Here is a 26,061-nt window from a genome sequence, read left to right as displayed (position 1 = left end):
CTAATCACTACATTGAGCAAACAGCCCAAAATTTGTGTTGAACTGGCTGCTGCCCTCTGCCTGTACTACTTTTTTTTTGCTCATGGGTCATGGTCTTCATGTACTATATCCCTATCATTATGCATTTCTGTTGGTCACAAGAATAACATCACAGCTGAATTTGACCAGAGTAATTGTTTTAACTGACAATCTTGAAATCTGTATTTCTCATTGTTCTGAGTATTGGCTAATCCAATGAGTGCTGTCAATCAAATTCTTTTTATAGTTAATCATGACCGCTAACGAGAATTTAATGGGCCGTGGCCTCGTCAAGTTAAAATAAAAGACACTGTGGAGCCTTCAGCACCGCTTATTGAAAGATTTAATTGAGTGTATGTATGTATTGAGTGTGTGTATGTATGTATGTATGTATTAGAGCAAATCCAAAATAAATTCAAACTTGGGTACAGTCACTCCACCCTAGAAAAAGAACTGCTCCAAAAAATTGCATATGTTCATTTATATATATATATATATATATATATATATATATATATATATATATAAACATACACATATTTTTTCTATTTATTTATGGGGTTGTTTCCAAATACAGTGGTACTTTGATTTGCGAGTGTCCGAACTAACGAGTTTTTTGAGATACGATCAGTCGCTTGGTTGAATTTTTTGCTTTTGCTTTATGTTGCGAGTGAATATCTGAGTTACGAGTGAGCGAAAATACACCGTCTGCGTGTTCAGTTCTTCTTCTTTTTTTCCCCTCGCTGTGCACTCGTTTTTGTTGATGGTTGTTGCTGTGTTTGATTATTTTCCACATTTATTTTGGAACATTTCCTTTTTTTTAAACCGTGGGTCCAAAAAAAGCGAATACCAAGATCGGTGCTGAAAAGGATGATGACCATGGATATAAAGCATAAAATTATTGAAAAACATGAGCGAGGTGTGCGTGTTGCTGTCTTGGTGAGGGTAAGAGTGTGCCAAAAAAGGCAAAAGAAGGAAGAGAAGATTAAGTGAAGTGCAAAAAAGGAGCATTAAGTTTAGCGATCTCCTCCACTTCCATCTCCGCCAACATCTTTGTCTTTCACTTAAAACCAGTTTATTTCTTTACATTCTCTTTTGTTATACTGTATACAGTATTATTTGTATACATTATTTGTTTATAAAGTTCTCTACATTTCTTTTATTAATAAACAAAAAAAAAAAATTGTGGTGGTTTTGGGGGACGGGAACAGATTAATGACTGTTCAATTCATTCCTCTGGGAAAATTTGATTTGGCATACGATCAAATTAAGTTACGAGCTAGGTCACAGAATGAATTAATCTCGTATGTCAAGGTACCACTGGAATTTAAAACCGCTTGAATCTTTACAAAAGAAATGATAGAGTATATTTTCTTGAGATTTTATTGCGTTTTAGTATCTGCATTATTTATTTGGAAGTGACCAAAGAGTTTAGTCTTCCATTTCCCATTATTGTGTAATACTTGAAGCTTTTGACTGGTCAGAGTTTTATCTGACCACTTATACCTTAAATCCTCTCATGGGAGCAAAAAGTAACCTTTATGGGTCATGCATGAGCAAACAAAGAGAATCGCAACAAAATCATGAAATTAATAACAATGTAATACTGTGTCATAAACTATGAATACAATGTGCTTTTTTTTTATAGAACACGGTACATTCCTAGAGCCACTGGCACTACAACACAGGAAAGTCAGTATATCATTGCTGATGTATAAGCTCTGACACGTCCCTTATTTTGCAGCATTTCAGATCTTCCTCGTGTCTGCTAATACTCCTGCCACGACACGTTCAAGCATCTTTCCTTAAAACCACCACTTTCAGCTCCATGCAGATGTTTCTATCTCTCCTTCCATTGCATAGCAAACACCCACACATACTCTTCTCTCCAGCTCTTACTCTTGCAGACACACATATTACACCTAGCTTGTATAACTTTTCTGTTGAAAATGCACTTCATAGTTGAGGTTATGTGACCAGACGAGATGCTCTGTTTGGTTTTCTGTGTGTTTGTGTGAAAGTGGATATTTGCTGTGCCACATTTAAATCTTCAGTCTGAGCTGACAACTCATTCCGCTTAATATTTATGTGTCGTAGTTTATTAACCCTTTAACACAGAGCGTGTTGTTGCCGAGACTATGTGTTACAAGAGTGTCGGCATTCACGCAACAGCGCGAGTGAAATTACCATAATATCCACATGTTGGCTGTGAAGAGCAATTTCATGGGATTCATTTGTATTTTTCTGATAGGACAAAATGTTGCGTGATTACAGTAATGCAAAGTGCGCATTATGCAATACGCTCGATGTTAAAGGGTGTATCAGCAACCATAGCTCAGTATTAAAGACTTAAGTTATCCTAACCTAACAACTGCATTTTGTATTCACTCAGGTTATCTGTGTCTAATATTAAAAATAGTTTGATGTGTGACAAATACACAGAAAATAAGAAATTAGGATGGGGCAAATACTCTTTCACAGTTTTGTTCAACAACACTGAATTCTGACTGGTAGCCTACATTTAATCCGCTTGTGTGGTTGGAAAGCTGTCGTATTTTTTTCCTGCTTTTTTCTGTGTTCCACTAACTTGACTAACATCAGCAATTTGGGGGAAATATTGCATACTGCCTGTGGTCCTAAAGCATGAAAAACACTGGGAAATTTGAATGTGTTTAAGGTGAATATTTCATGAATTTCATGTTAACTTTTGCTGGTGTGAAATATGACATGAAGCCTTGTGACTCTTGTGTCTAAAGAAGAGTTCATTAAATGGGAGTTCCTGTGGCTCAGGAGGTAGAGCAGGTCATCTACTAATCACAAGGTTCGTGGTTCGATCACCATTTTGAGTTTCATTAAAATGGACTAGCCTCCAGCATCATTTTTTCACTTTTACTTTTGGGATGTCTGTTTTCAGCCCTCTGTAGTTTAATAATTTTTATTTCCATCAAACAATGTGGCATCCTTTCATTCCTAACACATTACCCAGCCCATATCAGTATAGATATCCAGCGGGATTTTTTTTTCCCCATTGAGATCTGATTTTTAAAATTTTTTTGAGCAGTGTAGTTGGGCTCACCTCCATGCATAGCAAGGGATCTGGAACCAAACTCCTGGAAAAGAGGTGCATTCTTTCCTTTTCTGGAGTGGCTCATTGTGAGAGGTACTTGACAAAAGTAGGAAGGAAAAACTCCCTTTTAACAGCAAGAAACCTCAGACAGAACGAGGCTCAGGGAGGGGCAGTCCGCTGCTGTGACCGGTTGGGGGCAAGGGGAGCGAGACAGGACAAAAGACATGCTGTGGAAGAGAGGAAGAGTTTAATAATAACTAATGATTAACTGCAGAGTGGTGTATAAACAGAGTGAAAGCTTACTGCAGGCCCATTGTAGTATAAGGGGTGGTTCAGGTTCACCTGATCCAGCCCTAACTATAAGCTTGATCAAAAAGGAAAGTTTTAAGCCTAATCTTAAAAATAGAGAGGGTGTCTGTCTCCTGAATCCAAGCTGGAAGCTGGTTCCACAGAAGAGGGACCTGAAAGCTGAAGGCTCTGCCTCCCATTCTACTCTTAAGTATCCGAGGAACCACAAGTAAGCCAGCAGTCTGAGAGCGAAGTGCTCTGTTGGGGTGATATGGTACTATGAGGTCTTTGAGATAAGATGGTGCCTGATTATTCAAGACCTTGTATGTGAGGAGAAGGATTTTAAATTCTATTCTAGATTTAACAGGGAGCCAATGAAGAGAAGCCAATATGGGAGAAATCTGCTCTCTCTTTCTAGTCCCTGTCAGTACTCTAGCTGCAGCATTTTGGATCAGCTGAAGGCTTTTCAGGGAGCTTTTAGGACAGCCTGATAATAATGAATTACAATAGTCCACCCTAGAAGTAATAAATGCATGAATGAGCTTTTCAGCATCACTCTGAGAAAGGATGTTTCTAATTTTAGAAATATTGCACAAATGCAGGTGGCATGATAGTTAGCACTGTTGGCTCATAGCTAGAAGGTCTGGGTTTGAATCCACCTTGGCCCGGGTCTTTCCGTGTGGAGTCTGCATGTTCTCCCCGTGTCTGCGTGGGTTTCCTCCCACAGTCCAAAGACATGCTGTTAGTGGGGTTAGGTTAATTGGTGATTCTAAATTGCCCATCGGTGTGAATGTGAGTGTGAGTGGTTCTCTGCCTCTCAGTGTTGGCCCTGCGACAGGCTGGCGACCTGTCCAGGTTGTACCCTGACTTTCTGGCTCGATGGACTGACCATTTTAACAACCTTCTGAATTGCCCATCTACTATGGCAGATGATGTTATCAACTCTCTCCCCAGCATCCCGTACTTGAAAAGCTAAACATTGAGCCATCCCTTGACAAAGCGATAAACAACTCTCATCAGGAAAATCACCAAGTCAGGATGGCATCCCATCAGAGGTATACAAATATGGTGGTGCTCACATCTCTAAGAAGCATCACACATCTCTTTTAGAAAAGTTCCCCATAAATATAAAGACACTTCCATTATCTACTTATACAAATGTAAAGGCATTAAATTCTGCTGTGAGAATCATTTTGGAATATCACTTCTCTCAATAGCAGGTACGAGTCTTACAAGGGTCATCCTCACCTCATCTATCTCATCTGCTCGTTCTTTTGCCGGTTCATTGAAACCGACTCCAGCACTGGCACCAGCACTGACACCTCGGTGGTGGAAACGTAGTAAGTGTGAATTTCGTGCTGGATAGGGTACCACTGACAGGCCCAGGAGTAGGCCAGAGAACAGACCTCACAAAGGCATGTGACACTGTGAACTGTGATGCTCTGTGGAAAGTGCTGCAGAAGTTCAGCCTCCCAGAGAAGTTTGACAACTTGATATGAAATGACAGCCAGTGGCATGGCATTTGGGGATTCTTCAGAGCCCTTCCCAGTGACTAATGGTGCAAAACAGGGCTGTGTGATGGCACCTGTCTTGGTCGGAATCTACTTTTCAACCATACTTATGGTGGCCTTCACTGCCCTTGGCATAGGAATCAACATACAGCATAGAACTGAGGCAGTGTCTTCAATCTGCAACAGCTGAAAGCTCAGACCAAAATCAGAGAGCATGTCCTGAGGGATCAGGACACACCATGGAGGACATCCAACTGACAGTAGACTGCTTTGCTTATGCAGCTAGATGTTTTGGTCTGACAATTAGCATCACAAAATCTGAAATGATCCACCAGCCTGCACCAAGGCAACCATCTTACAATCACCAAAATCAAAATTGACGAGAGCCATCTCAAGTGTGTGCACACATTTTGTTGTCTAGGGAGTACAAACAAGACCCTAGTGGATGATGAGATCTCACAGAGAATAGCCAAAGCAAGCACATCGTTTGGCAGTTTAACATACTGGAACACAGGGTCAGTCTCAACACCAAGGTATACAAAGCAGTAGTTTTGCCAGCTCTCCTTTCTGGCTTCCATCTACACTGCCTCAGATCCTGATGTAACATCATATGGTAGGCCGAGATTACAAATACTGAAGTGCTTTCAAGACATGGGATCACTAGCACTGAGTGCGTGACTATTAGATTAGATTAGATTCAACTCATTGTCATTGTGCGCACAAAGCACACAACGAAATGATCGTTCCAGATCACTCATCCAGAGACGAGCATCTGTGGTCATGCAGCCAGAGACCGGCACTACCTTTAGGCAATATCTTGTGTCTTGCCCAAGGACGCAACGCAACGCAGCGCAGGGACAGGGAACCTGCAACCTTCCGGCTGCAAGGTGGGCACTTACCCACTGCGCCACTGCCACAGTCTAACTGTGCTGGGTTGGACATGTGGTTAGAATGGATGACACCCGGATACCAAAGATGCTGTTCAGTTCCAATCCTAGGTGTTCTGGATGCCTACTCCTGACATACAAAGACACTGAAGAAGAATCTCAAATTATGCAAGATAGATACCAAGATCTGGTACTCACTGGCTCAAGAGAGACCCAGTTGGCGAATGTTGTGTCACAAAGGGACCCAGGTATTTAAAGAGAGGAGGATTGCAGACCTGCAGCAGAAACGTACAAGCTGAAAAGCCTTGCAACCTGTGTCAAGTTATGACATATATGTGCAATCTGCAATAGAGCATGCAAGTCAAAGTTGTGCCTAGCATTACACATGACACGGCACGGACCAGTACAAACACAGCCACCACACATCGCACAAACAGCTGACGTTCATCTCTCAAAGGGAGAGGAGAATCCGTAATGGATAATGGATGGATTGATGAATTGAATCGAATGCCCAAAATGAATGACACAAAGTTGTAAAGATGAGCGGTCCAAAACGAAGCGAGACACTGATGAAGTCATACAAAAAACAATTACTTCAGGTTATTGCTGCTAAAAGGTGGCTTTTGTTAAATAAATAATGACAGGATGTAAAATGTCATGTTCATCTGAGGTTCTGTTTATCTAATTGACCAGATGATTTGAAACCTTAGAAATGAAAGGTGGTGTACTTTCTTCTTCACAAAAATTGTAAAGTGCCACTTTAAAAAAAAATCATGCCATTTAGTTTGCGGAATATAACTTCGTAGTTCCACTGTCCTGTTCATGTAGGAATGATTTATTTTCTACTTTAAGGGTTTTTGTAGCCTAAAGGCAGAGCTGTTTCCAAAACCTTGGTGGTGTAGCTGGCTGATCTTTGGGGATACCAGCAGAGTTTTACAGTTCCCTGCAGGCTGGATGTTTCTGACAACATACTTCTAATTGTTAATCTCTTTCTCATCCTAGGAGGCGTGGTATGAATTTCGCGTCATGGCCATCATGGATGACATGATCAGCGAGCCTAGCAACGTAGTAGGAGTGTCCAGCACAGGTGAGGCATTAGATCATGTAAAATGTTAGGATTTCATCTGTGGATATGGCTTAGAAATTCTCAAAATCGAAATAGAGCTGACATTATCTAGTGTGCATGTCTAATAAATCAGAAGCTTAGAGAAGTAAGGACAGATAATGCTGCTCAGTGAGTTGCATCAGTCAGTTTTTCCTGTCAGTGCTGGGATTCAACCCAACAACTTCTGCCTCCAACCTGCATCCATAGCCTCCAGCTATATTAACATCTCTGAGCTGAACAGGGGTGGGAGATGTATTGCAGACTCAGCAAATCCAACTTTACATTTTGCCCACTCAGCACTATTAATTTTACGCTTGCTTTTATATGTACACTCCTTTGTAGCATCCTGAGAAGGATGACATCATCTTTCTGTCTGCTTCTCCTCTGATTGTACTGGGTTGCTTTGTGATTTTAAAAAAAAGGACAGTCTTTTTTTGGCTACAAAAAAGACTCTTTTGGATCTGAAATTAAACCCTTCAAAATTTGATTGTGCTCCTCTGCAGAGGTCACTGAGTACACATCGTTTGGTAGGAACAGCTGTTAGTAGCATTTATAGACAAGATTTTCCCAGTAATCTCTATTTTTGGAAGTACTCCGCTGCCCTCCTCTGGTAAAACTGAGGAACTGTGCTGCATGGTGATCAAAGGCTTCTGCTCATTCCTCGGTTCATATGGGATTTATTTGACTCCTTTCTCTGTAAATTATGTCAAACATGATGTGCATACACCCTCTCCTTTCAAACATGACAAAGGTTATTTGAACAGTTGAACAGTGACTCTGTGATCCAGTGTTCCCGGTGGAACAATACTTTGCATTTTGCTGTATCATACTTCACTGCAGCACATAAACTACTCTAAGAAGTTCATAACAGAAGCTGACACAATGTACGTCCTGGTCTCTCTGAGAGATAAATAATCATGCAGGTCACTAAATGAACTCCTGTGACTGAGGACAGTTGTAAAAGTTGGCAGATCCAAAGCCAAAGGAAATAGCTGCACAGCAGAAACACTGTCCTCTATGGTGCGTTGGCTGGATTTCCGTTACAGTAATGATCCTGTTAATGTGCAGCTGTGCTGGTCGCATTTATTTGGCTTGTATAGACTTTGACTGCTTTTTTCAACCAGAGGGGTCGCCCCCTGCTGGCCAGTGAAATGTATGCAGGTGTAAGGCACTGCTCTTTTCAAAGTCTATGGTTGGACTGTGATCTAGAGAGGTCTCTGTGTGCTAAAGTTGTGGTTGATCACTTTAGTCATTTTGAGTCAGCAGCAACCAGTTTCTTTATCTGTTCACGTGTGTTACAAGGCCAAGCTTATGGCAGAGTTTCTTCTTTCTTCTTCAAGTTAGCGCTGCAAGTAACATTCTTAAATATTAGTAATAAATATAAATCAGTGTTCTTATCCACATTTCATGAACTCACTGTCAAAATCTTACTTCCTGTCTGTAGAGGAAGTAGATGTCAGCTTGAATATATTTGAATAATACTGGATATGCCAGAACGTTTTCTTTCATACACCCTTTGGAGTCCCCTCTACAGCAACATAGAAACAAGTGGACTCTGCATCTCTATTTTTGCTAATGAGGCTGTCAGAAAACAACAGAAAGTCCTGATTTAGTGTCATCAAACAGCAGGGTGTTCTTGCAGGGGATAGCGGGGGATGTGAGTGTACTTTTCCAGTACACTCACATCTGTGTGATAATCTTATAGTAAATATCAGTTGCTGTTTTGGAGCCAGAAAATGAATATTGACACTAGCATTAATATCAAGGATGTCAGAAGTTTAGTGAGCAAATAAAATTTTTCTAATGTTTCCTCACTGTAAACAGCCTTTGTGTCTGCATATTTGATGTATACATATCTTGTTTTTGTCAAGAGTTGCTGCTGCACTTCATTATGCTTTTATGCCCCTCACTCTTTCCCCCGACTTTCGGCCCGCAGACTTCTTCCCTCCTCCAGAGTTGGTGGAGGAGCGTGGACTGGCGCGGCCTGTGGTGGCTGGCATTGTGGCCACCATCTGCTTCTTGGCAGCAGCTGTCCTCTTCAGTACAATGGCTGCCTGCTTTGTCAACAAGCAGCGCAGGAGAAAACTCAAGAGGAAAAGAGGTGAGGGGAAGCTTATTATATTTAATTACTTTCACCAAGACAGTCAAAAAAACCTGAAACATGTCAGCTGCCTAAATTTGTGGAGGTGCTGCAGCAACCATTGTATCATCATGCATAAATATTCTGAATAATATTCCTTATACTTTGATTTAATACAGCCATCTCACTGCTTTATTGGAATGTCTTCATTCTCCTTTTTTGTACATACGTATGCACTTAATTAGTCGAACATAAACTAAGATGATGTGAGGAGCTGGGATTTTAAGGTACAAGGGTGGAGGTTCATTAAGTTGTATGTCCGTGTCCTTGTGTTTTTTCCTTGGTTATTTGTTAAAAACCTAAAAAGAAAAAGTTAAATGGAGTCTAAAAGTCTGAAACTGCATCAAACACGAGTCAGATTTCATTCAAAACAGGAAAGAGAAAGTTTAAGGATGCAGAAACATTTAAAAACAAAAGTTCAAACATATAAAATGAAGCTGGAGGAGATTATTGATGTTAATTATATTACTTACTGATTTGTAAAGCCAGATGATAATACTCAGATAATACTCAGGTGGGTTTGATTGACTCATCAAATGATTGTTCTAGAGAGTGTGTAGAAGATGTTCATCTGTTAGAAATATGGTTGTGAATCATGTTTCTAACACTGTTGGCTACGCGGGCTGGGACAGTGAGAGACATCAGAACTAAGTGAAGGTGCTGGAGAGTTATCCTAAGCTAAGAAGGGCTTTCCCAGCATCAAATCATGGCTAAACTGAATGTGTCACAGGATGGAACTTAACTTCAGCTTTACTGCTGAGAACAGAGTTCACAGAGCTGGACAACAGCACAAACTAGGAAACAACTCAAAACTACGATACAGGCAGACAGGTGGGCACACGGCGGGCAGGGAGCCATAGACGACAACGCGACGAGGAACAAACGGAAACGCAGACAAAATCTGCTCAGGGAAAAATGAGGGAGCAGGCAGCAGGTAATCACACAGACGAGACTGGGAAGGAAAACTAAATACAGAGCACAAGAGACGAGGACTGACAAAGTAAAGCAGGAAACAAGTAAGCACGGGAACAGAGACGCAGACTTGACATAAGGCAGGGGAAAACAGAACACACAAAACACTGGACAGAGTGTTTCTAAAGGAGCAGTGCAACACTTAAAGGCTGTGTGTGTGGAGTTCAAACACATCAGATGATTTCATTAGAAGTTATCTGATATTATTCTGGATATGCTCCATTCTCAAGATTTATAGATCTTTGGATGTATGAATCTCAAGCTGTGTAAATCTATATGTATTAATTTATGGATCAGAAAAAATATACCTTTTTTTTTCCTGATTGCTTTTAGGGATTAGAAATTTTGCATCTTTGTGGAGAAGGATTCACACTCGGTAGGACGGATATGAGTCCAAACACACCCGAAAGCCTTGAGGAACTACTAAAGATCAGAGACAACCATAATGTGACTCTGACGGTCCACCACATCCCAAAGATGCTCTGCTGGATTGAGATCCAGTAACTGTGGAGGCCATTTGAGTACAATGAACTCATTTTAATGTTGTAATGATCTTGTATTGATTGGCTAGGCAGGAAAATCAAACTGGAAACAATTGGCAGCAGGTTAGGGTGATTAAGGATGGAAATGGAAATGTACTAACAAATGAACAGGGTGTGTTGAGAAGATGGAAGGAGTACGAATGAAGAAAATGAGAGCGAGAGAGGGGAGGATGGAAGCAAGACAGAATACATGCGTGCGAATGAGAGGAGGCTAGTGTACCATTGAAGATGCAAGGAGTAGAGACGGTGAAGGTGGATGACTTTAAATACCTGAGGTCAACCATGTAAAGCAAAGGACAGTGCACAGGGCAGGTGAGGAAGAGTGTGCAGGCAGAACGGAGCGGGTGGAGATGAATGTCAGGGATGATTTGTGACCGAAGGATAGCAGCAAGAGTGAAATGGAAGATTTACAAGATGATAGTGAGATCTGCTATGATGTATGGTTTGGAGACGGTGACACTAACAAAAGACAGGAGGCAGAGCTGGAGGTGGAGGTGGCAGAGCTGGAGGTGCTAAGATTTTCATTGGGAGCGACCAGGATGGATAAGACTATAAAAGAGTACATCAGAGGGACAGCTCAGGTTGAGCAGTTTGGAAACAAAGTTAGAGAGGTGATTTGTACATGTGCAGAGGACAGAAGTAAATATACTGGGCAAAAGATGTTAAATATGGATCTGCCATGCAGGGGGAAAAGAGGAAGACCACAGAGAAGATTCATGATGTGGTTAAGGAGGACATGCAGAGGGCTGTGACAGAGAAGGATGCTAGAGACTGGGTGAGATGGAGGCAGATGATCCGCTGTGATGACCCCTGAAGGGAGCAGCTGAAAGAAGAAGAAGAACTCATGTTCAACAATGTTCAATAATCCAGTTTGAGATGATTTGAGCTTTCTGACAGGTCACATTATTCCACTGGGAGCATAGATCAAAAGATAGATACACTGTGGTCATAAAGGGACAGACATGGTCAGCAACAATGCCGAGCAGGCTGTGGTGTTTGGAGGATGCTCTACTGCTACTAATGGGCCCAAAGTATGGCAAAAACAAATCACCATTTCATCACCACCACTAGCTTGACCTTTTGATATAAGGCAGGATGGGTCCATGCTTTCAGTGCTTACACCAGTCTGACCCTACCATCTGAATGTGGCAGCAGAAATTGATGCTCATCAGACCAGGCAGCGTTTTTCCAATCTTCTATTGTCCAGTTTTGTTGAGACTGTGAAGTGTAGCCTTGGTGTCCTTTTCTGAGCTGGTGGCACCTGGTGTGGTCGTCTGCTGCTGTAGCCCATCTGCTCTTCTGCCTTCCTCGGTTGTAAGAAGTTGTTGTTTGAGCTACTGTTGCCTTCTGCTGAGCTCAAAGCAGTCTGGATATTCTCCTCTGGCCTCACCTAAATCACCTTTCTTCCCCATTCTGCATGCCATGCCTGCCTGCCTGTTGCCATACGACTGGCTGATTAGATATTTGCATGAATGAGCAGTTGAACAGGTGTACCTAACAAAGTGGCCAGTGAGTGTATAAAAATCCTCACTGTGGTCTTAGACTTTTAGACCATTTAAAAACAAGGTTAGAACATCCTTTCATGATCTTAAAATATTATTTTTTTTATATATTTGAACTAGTTTTAAATACATTTATGGAATTACAAAATATGTATTTGTTACTTAATTACTCTTGCTTTTTTTCTTGATCTGCTGCCTCATGCTGCCATCATATCCTCTCACCTTTGGAAAAAAGCTAAAAGTGATATATATACACTTCAAAGATCAGTCATCATATTTATGTTGACTTTTTAAAATCTCTGCTGCATTTTACTGCTATTATGTCACTCACATTCAAATCCTGCTCCAGGCTCTGCACCAGCAATGCTAATGTCGCCTTTGGAGAGTCTAGTTTTATAAGCCTTTTATGTAAATGTGTTGGGTCAGACTTGTTTATCATGAATACCAAAAAGACATTTTATGAATCTTAATATTGAGGCTCGCCTGAAAATAAATATGAAAACAGTTAATTTGCCTCCTTCAAATGACCTTGCCTGCATTTTCACAGCCTCTAACTGAAGTGTTTGTTTTCTGTCTCCATTACCAGTGTTTTTAAATTATGAGCTACAGTTTACAGTCTTTTTCCCCTATCTTCCAGATCCCCCTCTTTCCATAACCCACTGCAGAAAAAGCATGGAAACTCCGTAAGTAACACACGTGCCACACAGATTTACTACCAAACAAACCCATAAATAAATACCCATAATCACACACAAATTATTTCAGCAAAGAACAGCAAATAGTAATACAGTTTATATTGCTGCTTTAAATACATCGACTAGTCAATTGTATAGAATGATCTTATCACTGCACACTATAACAGCAATAAAATACATGTACACAAAACTGACAGACAGGAACATTATAGGTACCTAAATGATGAGCTCAAATCATCACTGGTGACTGATAGTGAATGGGTTGTGTGTGTGTGTGTGTGTGTGTGTGTGTGTGTGTGTGTGTGTGTGTGTGTGTGTGTGTGTGTGTGTGTGTGTTTGTGTGTTCATCGTCTAAACTCCAGTCTTTAAGTCTTCTGCTGGTTCATGAAGTGTTCTCCTGTTGAATAGTGAGCCTTGCAAAGACAAATATTTTTGAACAAAATGTGAACAGGCCAGTTGGTGTTCTAACATTTATGCTACAGTCACGTGAGTTAAGGCACCCCCAACACCCCCCCTTAAAAAGGCAATTTACCCCTAAATAGCAGCTTTAAAGGGGGTGATTTTTATTAGCATTTTTTTAATTTTCACATTTTTCAGCCATTTGAACTACAGTATATGAAGTTAGGAGCATTACAGGTGGATGCAGGCACTGGCATCTGTCATGTAACTCGCTGTGTGTGGCAGGTGGAGGACAGGACTTGACTTTTCATTTATTGCATTTATTGCTGGAAAACTCAGGACAAAACAGAACTGGACCGAGCCAACAGAACAAAATACAGACTCACTTAGGAACAGGACTCAGACAGATGGACCATACAGTGGGAGGGGAAACTAGGAGGAGGACACAACACAATAAAGGCAAACGCAGACAATATGACAAGGGACAACATGAGACAGTTAGAGAGAACAGGTGGACAGAATCACACTAATGAGACACAGGAAGCGAAACTCAACAGGACACACGGGGAACGGGAAGCTAGGAAAATAAAACAGGAAGTGAAAACTTAACGGGGAAGGAACAGAAATGACCAAAATACAGAGGACTTGACATGAGGGAGGCAGGCCCACTGAGGGAGAAATAAAGAGGCCCTGCGACACTGGGACACGGGTAAACAAGGAGATCAAAGGAAACAGGAATACAAACAGTAACTAAGAACAGGACTCAAAACCCACAGAGAACCTCAGAACACAGAGAAATATCAATGATAACAGAACTCAAGAACCAAAACGCAAAGCCCAGGGCCGTGACAGGCAACTATAGCTGCTAATTGGTGTCAGTGAACTGGGCGTCTGGATGCTGTTAATCATGTAGTCTGTGCACCACTTTAGAAATTCTGTTTATATAGTATGTTATGCACCAATTAGCAGATATTGGTGTTTGTGTGCCCCCTACAGTTTGAGGATGCACATTTTCTAACCATTTTTCTAATGTTAATGATAACTTAACACACCATCATCTCATCTCAAACAACAACAACATGGCTGCAGCCAAAATGTTAATTTTGAGCTTTGAATCATTTTGAAAACTCAACAGTTCAACAGGTGATGTCGTAACAGTACATCCATCTTTTATATACAGTCTATGCTTCTACTGAAATGTCCTGAGGCGTCTGAAGGAGAACTGTGCTGTGTACCAGTGTGCAGTAGCACAGAGTGACTAAGCAGCCACAACTGCTCACCTTTGTAGATCAAACCAAAGACAGTGGCCAGAACCTTACAGGATATGTAAAAGATGTACTGTGCAGAAGTCTTCAGCCACCCTTCATTTCTTTATATTTTGCTTATGAGGGACTTTCTTCTGATTTTTTAAAATTGGTGTTAAGCAATAGTTCACCAGGATTTCTGAAAGTCTTTCAATGTTTTTCTTTGGACATTGGCTGCTTTTTCACTCATTTTCAGTCCCGTCCTTGAACCCACTCTTTTTCAGAGGAATGTGTTTTCATTGTTAAGCCAGGTAAAGCTGACCTATGAGTCACTGAAGCATATTAAAGCATCTAACTCACGGGATCAGTGGGGGCACTTGGCTCTGAGTGCCTCAGACAGGGTGGGGGAGCACTGTTAGAGACAAACATTGTTAACTTCGATCGTTTCATACTATGTGGTGAATATATAATGTAGATTTATGATTTATAAGAAAGAAACCCTGGAAAAACTTTATTAAACCTCCCATGTATAGAAATAAAAAAACTGTGACTTTACTGACCCAAGTGATTTACTTCTGTGTCCAGCTGTTGCTGCAGTCCTGCAGTTACAGACAAATAAATCAAACTTGCTGACATAAAATAGAGACTCCCCTCCCTCTGTGGGAGAGGGGGGTTAGGAGCAGTGCACTGATCAAGTTGAACATCAGGTTCTGTACATTAAAAAAAGACAGACTTAAATTGCAACTTTGCCGAGCACCTCAACTTGTTTCCCAAATACATTCAGATGATAATTAGATCATTTTTCCCCTTTAACACCATGAGGACGTTTGTAATGGAGTTTTCATGCCGAATAGCAAAGCTAAAAATATCCAAATACCTACCTTTTTTTTTTTAGTTAGCATACATATTTATTCATTGAAATGTGAAGTGTATTTCCATGATGTTTTGGGAGAAAGTTTAATTCTTTATCTGAATGTTTGTCAAGGAATTCTTGTAACCTTTTATTTAAGATTACCCAGATAACTGCTCACGCAGATGTCATGCTCATGCTTATGCTCCTATAAATGGGAGAAATCAGCCCTCTGCACCAGATTTGAGGAGAACATCCTCACTGTAATGCATTTGTATTAAAATAACCCCAAAGTATTGTAGTGGACCACAGTCAAATGCGTGTTTGCTATGCACATGTGGACGCAGCTTGTACAGTAACATGTTTAGCCTAATATTCCACAGTTTCAAGGCAATGGGGTGGTACAGTGTGGACAGGAAGTCTCACTTAATGAAATGTTTCCCTGCTTTGTCCTTCTTTGTGCCTTTCCACCCTCTTGTGTCTGAAGTGGCAGAAACCAAGATCAAATCCAACTTTGGAAAGGAACCTTTAGAGTGAATAAATGGGAATGATCTCAGCGTGCTCCCTCTATTTGCTCTTTGATAGCTTCTCTTGTTTTTATGCTTTTTCTGTGCCTTTTTTTTTTAGCTCATTAATGCTTCTCATTCTTAACCTGCTGAACAGGAACAAGCTTTTTCTTTCATTTTTTTCTGTTCCTTTTTCATTATTATTATTTTTTTACCATCTCTCTCATTACCAGGCTTTCCTGTTTACCCCCATATGCTCCTCTCTTCTTACTGTCTGATCTTCCCACCTCTGCAGGAGTCCACTTAGCCTCATTCCCAGCGTTGAGCCCTACTGGGAGGGGCTGGACGCAAGCAGGTACAGGCCCCACCCTTACAGTCCTCAGTGAGTGTGCAAACCATTGTCCCTTTGTTCTTGCACACTGTGTATACCCTCCTGCACTTTGGTTCAGCCCCTCAGACTCTTGACCTGTCTGCATGCTTCTGGCCAACAACAACCAGGCAACAACAATACTGGTCATAGTCTCTCATTCATGAAAAGTAACGGACATTCGTCAGAAACTCTGGACTTCTTTTTCATGTGCCAGTGAATGAATCACCATTATCATGCATTATATTTGGTCTGTATTACTGTTGTACTGATGTAACTGGCCTATATTTTAAAGAATGTTTTGCAGTTACTGAGGGACTTTGTAGCCTTTCAGAGAGAAGCTCCATGAATCTGCCTCCAGTCTTCTTGCTAGAAAGTTGGCAAGGTGTACACGCAGAGTGCTACCATCTTATTTAACGCAGGCAATACATTCATGTCATGACCATTCATTGCATTATAACGGTGATTCATTCAGAGAAACATTTAGTCCAAGAAAACTGATCATATAGAATTCTTTATATTGTGGACTTGATATTCCTGCTGTTTTACATAAATGTTACTGGGTTACCAGAATTATATGTCCAAATCTTGAAGGTCTTCTTTAATGACAAAATCAACCATGTTTGAGAAGTTTAGTCAATCACAGCACTATACTGTATTTGTTAAAAGAACATCTCAGTATTCTAAGATAATGTTCTTTTGGCTTTCAGAGATAGATGTTACCACAGCAGAGTGGCTAGAAATGGAAAGCTAGCCTGGCCATGTTAAAAATAAAAATCTGTGTAAAGATTATATAAATTTTGTCAGCTGCACTGTGTAAAAATGTGCATTTTTAAACATTTGAACAACCGTAATTCTAATTGATGGCAAACAGCTAACAGACCTAACCTATGCAGAGAATTATGACTCATTCTGGATTAGCCGACTTAGTCACTGGGGGAAAAAAAAAACCCAGCCAAGAACAATCCTTGTGATTGGTTGGTAGATCTGTCATAATACAGGCTAGGGTAAACAAGTAATATTATAACTATGGCTGCTACTGCTGCTAATAATAAAGCAGATAATGCAGTTAACCTGCAACTTACAGTGCTGCCTCTTGGTGAAATCCCGCTGTTAGTGCAGTGCGAATGAAGCTTAAATGGGTTGAGAGATTTTTTTTTTTAAAAAAAAGCAGTTTACTGTTATTACAGTAAGTGAAGCCAACTCCCTGCTGGTTAGAGCATTAAAGAACAGTTGGTTTATTTTCTTCTTCTGTGCTTTCAGCATCCCACAGTTTGTTGATGTGATTTGGTGATGTTAGCCTGTTGCTCCTCTTTTCAGCAGTGACTCTCCTTTTTGAAACAGTTATCAGATGGTCATGTGTAACAGACTGTCATATGTCAGGTTAGTATGGCATGTCCCTAAATATCTACAGGGGAGGTGGAGAGTGCAAGGTTAGCATGACCCACAGAGCCACAGTGTACATTAGTTGGAAACAGGCCACATTAAAAAAAATAAGAATTATACTTAAGGTTAAGATAAAACCATATGGTGTAAACTGTAGAGCTAAGCTGACTTCTGGTAGTAAGGTGAACTGTTAATGTATTCATTTAGCTCAGTCATTTTCTGCATCGTGCACAGCTCTGTTTTTTGAGCTGTTTGTAACCCTGTCTCTGCAAATTCCTCTTTACCTTCGAATGACCAGAATTTTTTCCCATATAGGTTCACCGTTGTTTCTTTAACATCCTCCTTTTTTTTAGTTTCTTGCATATTTGTTGCATTTAAATGTTTCAGGAAAAAAAAAGTTTCAGATCATCAATCTAATTTTAATATTAGACAACGATAACTAAATATAAAATTTTTAGCCATTTTGATGAGCCATTTCTAAGGCTTTGGGACTCCAACAATCCATGGTGAGAGCCATTATTCACAACCAGAGAAAACTTGGATCAATGGTGAACCTTTCCAGGAGTCGCTGGTCTACCAAAATTACTCCAAGAGCGCACTGACAACTCATCCAGGAGGTCACAAAAGAACCCAGAACAACATCTGAAGAACTGTGGGCCTCACTTGCCTCAGTTAAGGTCAGAGTTCATAATTCAACAATAAGAAAGAAACTGGGCAAAAATGACATGGAGAGAACTTATCTCAGAGTTGCCAAGAAGCCTCTTGATGATCCTGTTACCTGCGTGTTTTTTATTTGTGAAGGAGGACACCTGAAGCACTTTAATTAAAAAATTAAGACATTTAATATATTAAAGAATCAGAAGATTTCACATGTACATGTGGTTCAGGGAGACAGGTCTTCTCTGCAGCTGGCTGTTGCTCCCCTCCCCACAGAGCAAAGTCTCTAGCTAACCTTGACATTTTTATACTGACACTATCTACAAGCAAAACAGATACTGGTTCGTCCAGTGTCTGGTTTTCGTGACTCAGATTTCTCCTATCAGCGATAGAAGCCCTGTACAAGAAGCACATCTTCCCCACTGATGTTTCCCCTAATCATTGCAAGGCAGTTTTATCCAGCTTAATACAGAACGTGGTGACATTTAATTGTACATACTGTAGCCGAACCTTCAAGGATAAGATAAACTGAGACTGGGAAGTTAGTCTGGGACTTTCTATCTGTTTAATGTCTAATGTATTTATTTAATTGTCTATTATTTGCTTCAGCCACTATTTATTAATTAATTTCCTAGAGTTTACTTTTAAACATTTGCCATTTTATTAATTTGGTAAAAAATAAACCCCAACAGTCCCCAAGAGTTTTGAGAAAATATTCTGTAGACTAAAAGAAAAAAAGTTTAATCTTTTGGAACGGTTGCATCTGGCATGTTGACATTTGTGGGCTTCCTCTAACAGCTCGAGTGAAAAACCATTTCAAAAACCATTTGGATTTTTCCAAACGGACAAACTGTCATGTGATTACGGTAATGCAAAGTGTGCTTTCACAAACGTGTTAGCGGAATGACGGAATAAAGTATCCTGAACTATTTGGTTCTATGTGAAAACATAATCCTCTCCACCCCACTTGTTAACGCATGAATTAACTATGATTAACCACTTTTTTTTTTTTTTTTTTGGAAAGCTGAGGTAGATTTCATGAGCCACACCTGGGGCTGATTACTGCCAGACCTTTTTTGGAAGGTTTGCGTCCCATTACATGTGGTGTAAAACTAACACAGCATTTCACTTGGGATATGCAGCATGGCAAAGACCTGAAATGCACCAGCAGATCCACCTCTGAATGGCTAAAAAAAAAAAAAAAAAAAACTAAAATTGGAGAGGTCTAGTCAAAGTCTACACTTAAATTGGACTGGGATGCTTTGGCATGACCTTAAACAGGCTGTTCATGCTCAAAAACCCTCCAATGTGGCTGAATTAAAACAATTCTGCAAAGAAAATTGGGCCAAAATTCTTCCCCAACAATGTGAAAAACTCACTGCCAGTTACTGCAAATGCAGTTCTTGCTGCCAAGCATTATTAGGTTTTTTCACACAGGGCCAGGTAGGTTTGCTTAACATATTTCACTTAGTAAATAAAATAATCATTTAAAAACTGCATTTTGTATTTACTTGGGTTATGTTTGTCTAATATGAAAATTTGTTTGATGATCTGAAACATTTAAGCGTGACAGATATGCAAAAAAAAATAAAAAATAAAATAATAATAATAAAAATCAGGATGGGGCCAAGTACTTTTTCACAGCACTGTATAATACTGTAGTAAATTTGAACGACCTAAATTTTTCTAATAATAAAATAATGACTAATCACTAATAAGCACTAAATTTCCATTCAGTTATTGAGGCTGTAATGCTGTGTTACCCTAACAGCCAGCTGAATAGCATTAGCAGTGTTGGTCACCATAAGATTTTATATCACTTTTTGCTTTCAAGCAGTGATGGCTAATAAGGAGAGTATGATCATCAGAGACAACAGATTTTACATAGTTCACAAATACAGTGTTGTCTAAACAAATTGATAACATTGATTGATTAGGTATTACTGTAATCAGAAATGATGATAAAAATGTAGGTTTTATGAATTGTTGTTACATTGTGTGAGCAGTATTTGTGACTTCATCAAGCAGATGTGATTTTTCAATGAAGGCACATAGCCACTGAACCCTGGTATCAAACCTTTAACAGCTATCACATGTGACATTGTGTTTCATGCAAATCTGTCTTATACAGTGTTTATATCAGTTATAACAAAGAATTCTGCAGAAGAATGTTGCTTTTATCACTAAATAAAGTGATTGTGGCTCCAAAGAATATTGTGGTTTCATTTTTTTTCCCTATATAAGCACCTCCAGAAATAGTAATTTCTAACAAGAATTTCTTGCGCATAGAAAGACTTTCGTAACATGCATGTTAAAGTGTCTCAATTTCTTGTTACGTACAAGCACATATTTTTGGATTTGGTGCCTCAGATATCATATAGAAGGATAGATATCAAAGTTCTTAAAACTGGCAGAAAAGACTTGCAAAAACCTGGCAGGGAACAGCAGTTATTCCAGTTGGGGCCAGTCTCCACTGGCTCTTATGATTGAACTAACCTTTTGACATGTGGCTCACCATTCACTCCAGCCTCTGTTTGGTAAAATGCTTTCTTGGTAATGTTCAGTATACAGTACCAGTCAAAGGTTTGGATGAGTGTTTCCAAATTTTTGACTGGTACTGTTTGTTTTCAATCAGAGTCTCTCCTTTCCCACCAATCAGCGATGGCTCTGCCATACTAGTGCTTTAACACTGAGTACAGCTACTTCGTCCTTGGTACTACATTGCTGCTCAACATCTGTTCAAACCCTGCCTCTATACTGTTTTGATATTGGGTTAGACATTTACCTTTTGTCCCTAAATTGGGGTAGCTAGCTATTTGTTTGTACCTTAACTGCAGAAAGTTACATTTTCCTGCCAGTAAATTTAACCAACAGGCTTTGTACCCATGTACCTTTTAGATATTTACTGAAATGTACACATGACCCATATTTAATAGGCACTGTCTGAAGAAGTGAGAATTTTGCTGACTATAATCTGTTTACATTCACGTCTGTGCTAATGTTTCTAATGTCAAAAAGTGTAGTGAGACTATATAGTATGATGTTGGGATTGATGTTGTTGCATATGCATTCCCAGAATTAAAACAGTTTGGGGGTATCATGTCTCTTTATTTTTGTGTGCTCTTGTTTGCTTTGTAATGGGAAAATGTGACATAATTCCAGACATCAGTTGCAATTTAGTAACTTTTGAATGAGTCTCCAATGACAGCTTTGTTCCTTCACTGTCAGTCAAATTGTATCATACACATAGCCGTTTGCCTCTAACTTTAGGAGAAAGTTGATAGTGAAGATGTATCGAGTGGGGGGGGGGGGGGGGGGGGGGGGGGGGGGTGATGCACAGGGTGTAAAAGCAGGGATGTTGTAGTAATATGGCATATGATACAAGCATTCTGCAACCAGGGAATCCCACAATAACAATAAATGTTAACTACATTTACATACAGTACCAGTCAAAAGTTTACACACACTCATCCATTCATATATATTTATATGGATGGGTAAGTGTGTCCAGACTTTTGACTGGTACTAGTAAATATTTAATTAAAATTAAAATATGCTCAAGTTCAAAGCCAAAACAGTTTTATGTGTAACAAATTACAGATAACCAGTTTGTTGTTGTCAGAATTATGCATGAATTTAATAATTTTGTGTAGTGTGTAATTTAGTTGATATCCCCTCCTTGTGTGCACTCTAATGACTCCTTTAGAAACAAGCATTTGTCCTATATCACCAAACCTCTACACTTACGCTCCATTCAGTGTCACTTTTCAAGAGAATCAAGATGTATCCACTTTTCTCAGCAAATGGGTTTTTTCTGCTACCAAACTTGGTGGAGATGTGGAACACTGACAAAGGAAGAAATCGTTAAAGTTTGGTTTCATTTTCTTTAAAACTGTGAGACAGGGCATTGGTCTTGTCAGAGGACTGCCTTCTCTGAATGCCCTTCTAATTTCTACATTTGATTTTTTTTTTTTTTAATTTAACCAACTAAAAATAAACAGGCAACATATTTTTCACAAGCTCTGTTTGCTGATGATTCATGATCAGAAAGGTGCTTTGATTTAGAACTTGCAGTTTTGTGAATGGGGTGCAGTTTTACTTTCTTTAATCCGTGTTTTATTCTATTATAGTTGGATTCATCTCCAGCACCATGAGTAAATCTTTATTTTGTACAAAGTACTATTTTAAATGGTTACTTCATCTGTATCATTTTCTGTAGGTCATCTTCAGGAAAGGTGAGCCCGGAGAGCGTTCGTTCAAAGGCATCTCCATCAGAATCATCTGAAGATAGTCATGACCAGCGTGGAAAAAAACCACCCCCAAGTCCAGGGAAGAAGGAGGAATTGTCTTTATACAAAAAGACCAAAAGAGCAATAACAAGCAAGAAATACAGCATCCCCAAGCATGAAGCTGAAGCAACAACACCGATTGAACTCATCAGTCGAGGCCCAGATGGACGTTTTGTTATAGATCCCACTGACGCAGAAATGTCTGTCAAACCCCGGCGCATTGAGGGCTTCCCATTTGTGGAAGAATCAGACCTTTATCCTGAATTTCGACAGTCAGATGAAGAGAATGATGATGCTAGACCTCTTCCGCCAGTCATGCCCCCCCTGCGGCCTCACCAGATATCTCCTATCTCCAGTCAGGAATCCTACCTGCAACCTCCAGCCTACAGCTCTCATTTCCACAGGCCCTTCGAAGGTATGACCATCATGGAGAGCAGTCAGCTCCAGGCCACAGGGCAGATCCGAGGCTCTCTCCACCACAGGGCTTTCTATGGCTATCTAGGTCCCCCCGGGGATCATGATCCTCCACCTCCTTTTTACATGCCTGATACCAGCCCACTTAGCTCTGTCATGTCCTCCCCTCCATACCTTGCTGAGGGTCCTTTTGGTCACTCCATGATTCCTGAAGAAATGGGAGAAAGTGATTTTCCACACTATGCTGTCTCTGGTATTCCGCTTCCTCTGACCCTCACCTCTTCCATTCGTTCTCCGGAGATTTGGCAGGGATTGGATTTTACCTTTGCAAGTCTGGAGGGGCCCCAGTTCATTTTTCCACCACACCAACCTTTGCATCTCCGCCACGATTCCCCCTATCCCCCTCCACCTCATGTACTTCCCCTTAGTGCTATCCAGACCTCCTCTCTTCCAATGCCCACCTATCCAGCTGTCCTGCCACTGGAGGCCCCAAAGAGCCACTCAAGCAAGTCTCCCAGCAAGGCCAGGCCTCATGGCTCCCCAGCCAAGCATTTAGCTATGCAAGAGGCACATTTAGGGCAGCTAAGACACACAAGCCACGGTATGGGTGTGCCGGTTTTGCCTTACACCGATCCAATGGCCCATATTGTTCCAAGCACATTCAGTAGCTTGGACACACGATGGTTTGAGACCACTCCTCATTTCAGTCCTAGACAGGCTCGTAGGATGGATTCTGGCATGCATCAGGTGGTTCTTCAGCCCTCTCGTCTCTCACCCCTCACCCAAAGCCCCCTTAGCTCTCATGAGGGCTCCCCAGAGATTGTAGTTCGTCCCAGGCCACGTCCCGGCATTGTCCAACCTACCATACCTCCAGAGATGTCTGAGATTACCCTCCTCCCTCCTTCCACAGCCAGCTTCTCAAGGAGATCTTCTCCCTCCTCCTCACCTGCTCAAGGCCAGGGTAGCAGGAGAGCAAGCCCCAGCTACCGTTCCCACATGGCCTTTGCCACCTCTGCAACCAGCTACCCAGCTTCCCAGTCCCCATCACCCCCCATGGAAAGCAGCAACATATTTGGGCAGATGCCATCTCAAAGGAGGACTGAGGAGGAGATCCTTCCATCAGAGCCCTCTCCACCCCAGTTGTCAGCTTCAGGGTAGGTCCAAAAGGATTACAGAGCGGGATACCATTTGAGTCATCTGCCCCAACCCATAATGCTTTGATTTGTGAAGTTGCTCTGACATTTTTGTTACTGAAGTGCTATGTAATAATCATTATTTTTTAGAGTCATCTCTGTGGCAAATTAGTTCTATAGTTTGGTTTATGCTTTTTTTCATTTGATTTAATGATGATGAAAGTTGTGTGGTGGAAGGTAAACCATTTTGTTCTGATTCATTTGATGAGCTTTGGATTTGAACATTTTGTATTTTTTTTTTAGTTTAGTTTCAATTCGGTAAGTGCTGCTTTTCATGCCAGACATAAAGTTACAAATATTCACCCACTGAATCTCTGAAGCACTGTTCTAAAATACTCACCTGGAAATGTAGATTGTAAATTTTCAAGTCAAAACACCAAAAGGTAGAAATTTCAAACAAAGGAAATTATATGGTCAATTGACAAGAAAATGCATTTGCTTCACAGATTACTTTCAGACCTTTAAGGGCTAAAATTCATCTGGTTAAAAAAACACAAACATGGCCAGTGAAATGCATTTTTTTGGCACAAGCCCCTAAAAGCCTGGTAATTTGCAGACATCACCACAGGATCCGTGTTTTTCCATCTCTATCATGTGTTACCCTGCTTTCACCTAACAGGAGGACTCTCATAATATCCACCCAATCAGTTCCCCAGAGAAAACACCCATTGTTATTGTTGTCTAGCTCCAAGCCTTTGAAGATGCCTTTATCATGCAGAGGGATGCATTAAGAAGAGTTCATCGTGGCAGGCCCTGCGGCCCATCCTCAGCCTTAGTAACTTGATTGCATGACCAATTCTCCCTTACTTTCCAATCTCTCAGATTTTTTTCCTACTCTACTTTCCTTCCCTTTCTGTAACCCACGTCTCCCCAACTCCCTTAAATGCCTTCAGGTCATCCCAGGTCTGACTACCAAGGGAAGGTTGTTGGGCAAAGTGTGTCACAGGGCCTGTCCGCTTCTCATGTACTGCAATGTCTCCATCATTATGAAGTAGGGGCAGTGTGGTGGTTCTTGATGGCTCCTGGAGTCTTACCTGCTTTGTTTTTGATTGATCTCAGCTATCTGGGCAGCGTTGTTGTGACCAGGTCCTCTACACCGCAATAGGTAAGGGTTGGATCCATGTCTGAAAGGGGGGGGTTAGCAGGTGGGACTTTTTTTGATCACCTCGTCCTTTAAAGGGGAATACAAGCCTTTGAGTCTTTGAGTTGTTCCTTACTTCAGTCAACACATGTAGCTGATTTCAGTTTTTCTTTTTTTCTATGTCAAAGTGGCTATGCATTTTAAGTTCTGCAGTCTTAAGTACATTATGCATTCTAACTGATATGCATATGCCATCTGTAAGATAACAGATCAGGTTAGAAATGTATCACCAACATGATTTCATGCTTGAGTTGTTTGCTAACTGACCACAATCACACAAACCTTTCAAATGTGTAAATAAGGATACCAAATCACAGATGAATATACTCATAGAGAAGACAACATCTCATCAGCCCCGAAATATTTAATGTATTTATTTAATTACATATATCCTGAACCTAATTATTTCATGAAGGATCAACCTGCACTTACACTGTGCTTAATTGTCCAAGGCAGATTACACTTTACTTTGTCCTTTCTTACACACACACACACACACACACACACACACACACACACACACACACACACACACACACACACACACACACACACACACACGCTTTTGAAAAACACTCTTACAGAGCCTGTTGAAGTTCATGTCTTTATGCATTTTGTGCCTTAACTGAGAGAGGGACACACAATCATCTCACATGCCTAAAAGATTTGCACAGAGAATGCTGTAATTGAGAAAGCATTGGAATTACATATTGGGCATGAAAAGCTACACATTCACACTACATGTGCCTGAGTTCAGCTGAACTGTGCCCGGCCCATCTCTTCCGGGCATGGCATGAATGGTCATACTAGTCAAATGCACTGGACTTTGGGGGTTAAGTGCGCTCAGGCATAGAATGGGTCAGCTATTGTGAGTGTGCCCTTAAGCCT

The 26,061-nt window shown here is 40.7% G+C and overlaps 1 protein-coding gene across 1 annotated transcript in view; it reads left to right on the top strand.

Annotated features, from left to right (window-relative positions):
- Positions 1 to 26,061, top strand: part of LOC115792419 (protein turtle homolog B-like) — a 178,820-nt gene that overhangs the window by 141,605 nt on the left and 11,154 nt on the right. Inside the window, 4 exon segments of the mRNA XM_030746944.1 lie at positions 6,774 to 6,858; positions 8,813 to 8,977; positions 12,670 to 12,715; positions 22,356 to 23,993. Coding sequence (XP_030602804.1) covers positions 6,774 to 6,858; positions 8,813 to 8,977; positions 12,670 to 12,715; positions 22,356 to 23,993 — 1,934 coding nt within the window.

Source organism: Archocentrus centrarchus, chromosome 14 (assembly GCF_007364275.1).
Source record: "Archocentrus centrarchus isolate MPI-CPG fArcCen1 chromosome 14, fArcCen1, whole genome shotgun sequence".
Taxonomy (NCBI): domain Eukaryota; kingdom Metazoa; phylum Chordata; class Actinopteri; order Cichliformes; family Cichlidae; genus Archocentrus; species Archocentrus centrarchus.
Note: the sequence above shows the minus strand (reverse complement) of the source record. Positions and strands in the feature narration are given on the sequence as shown.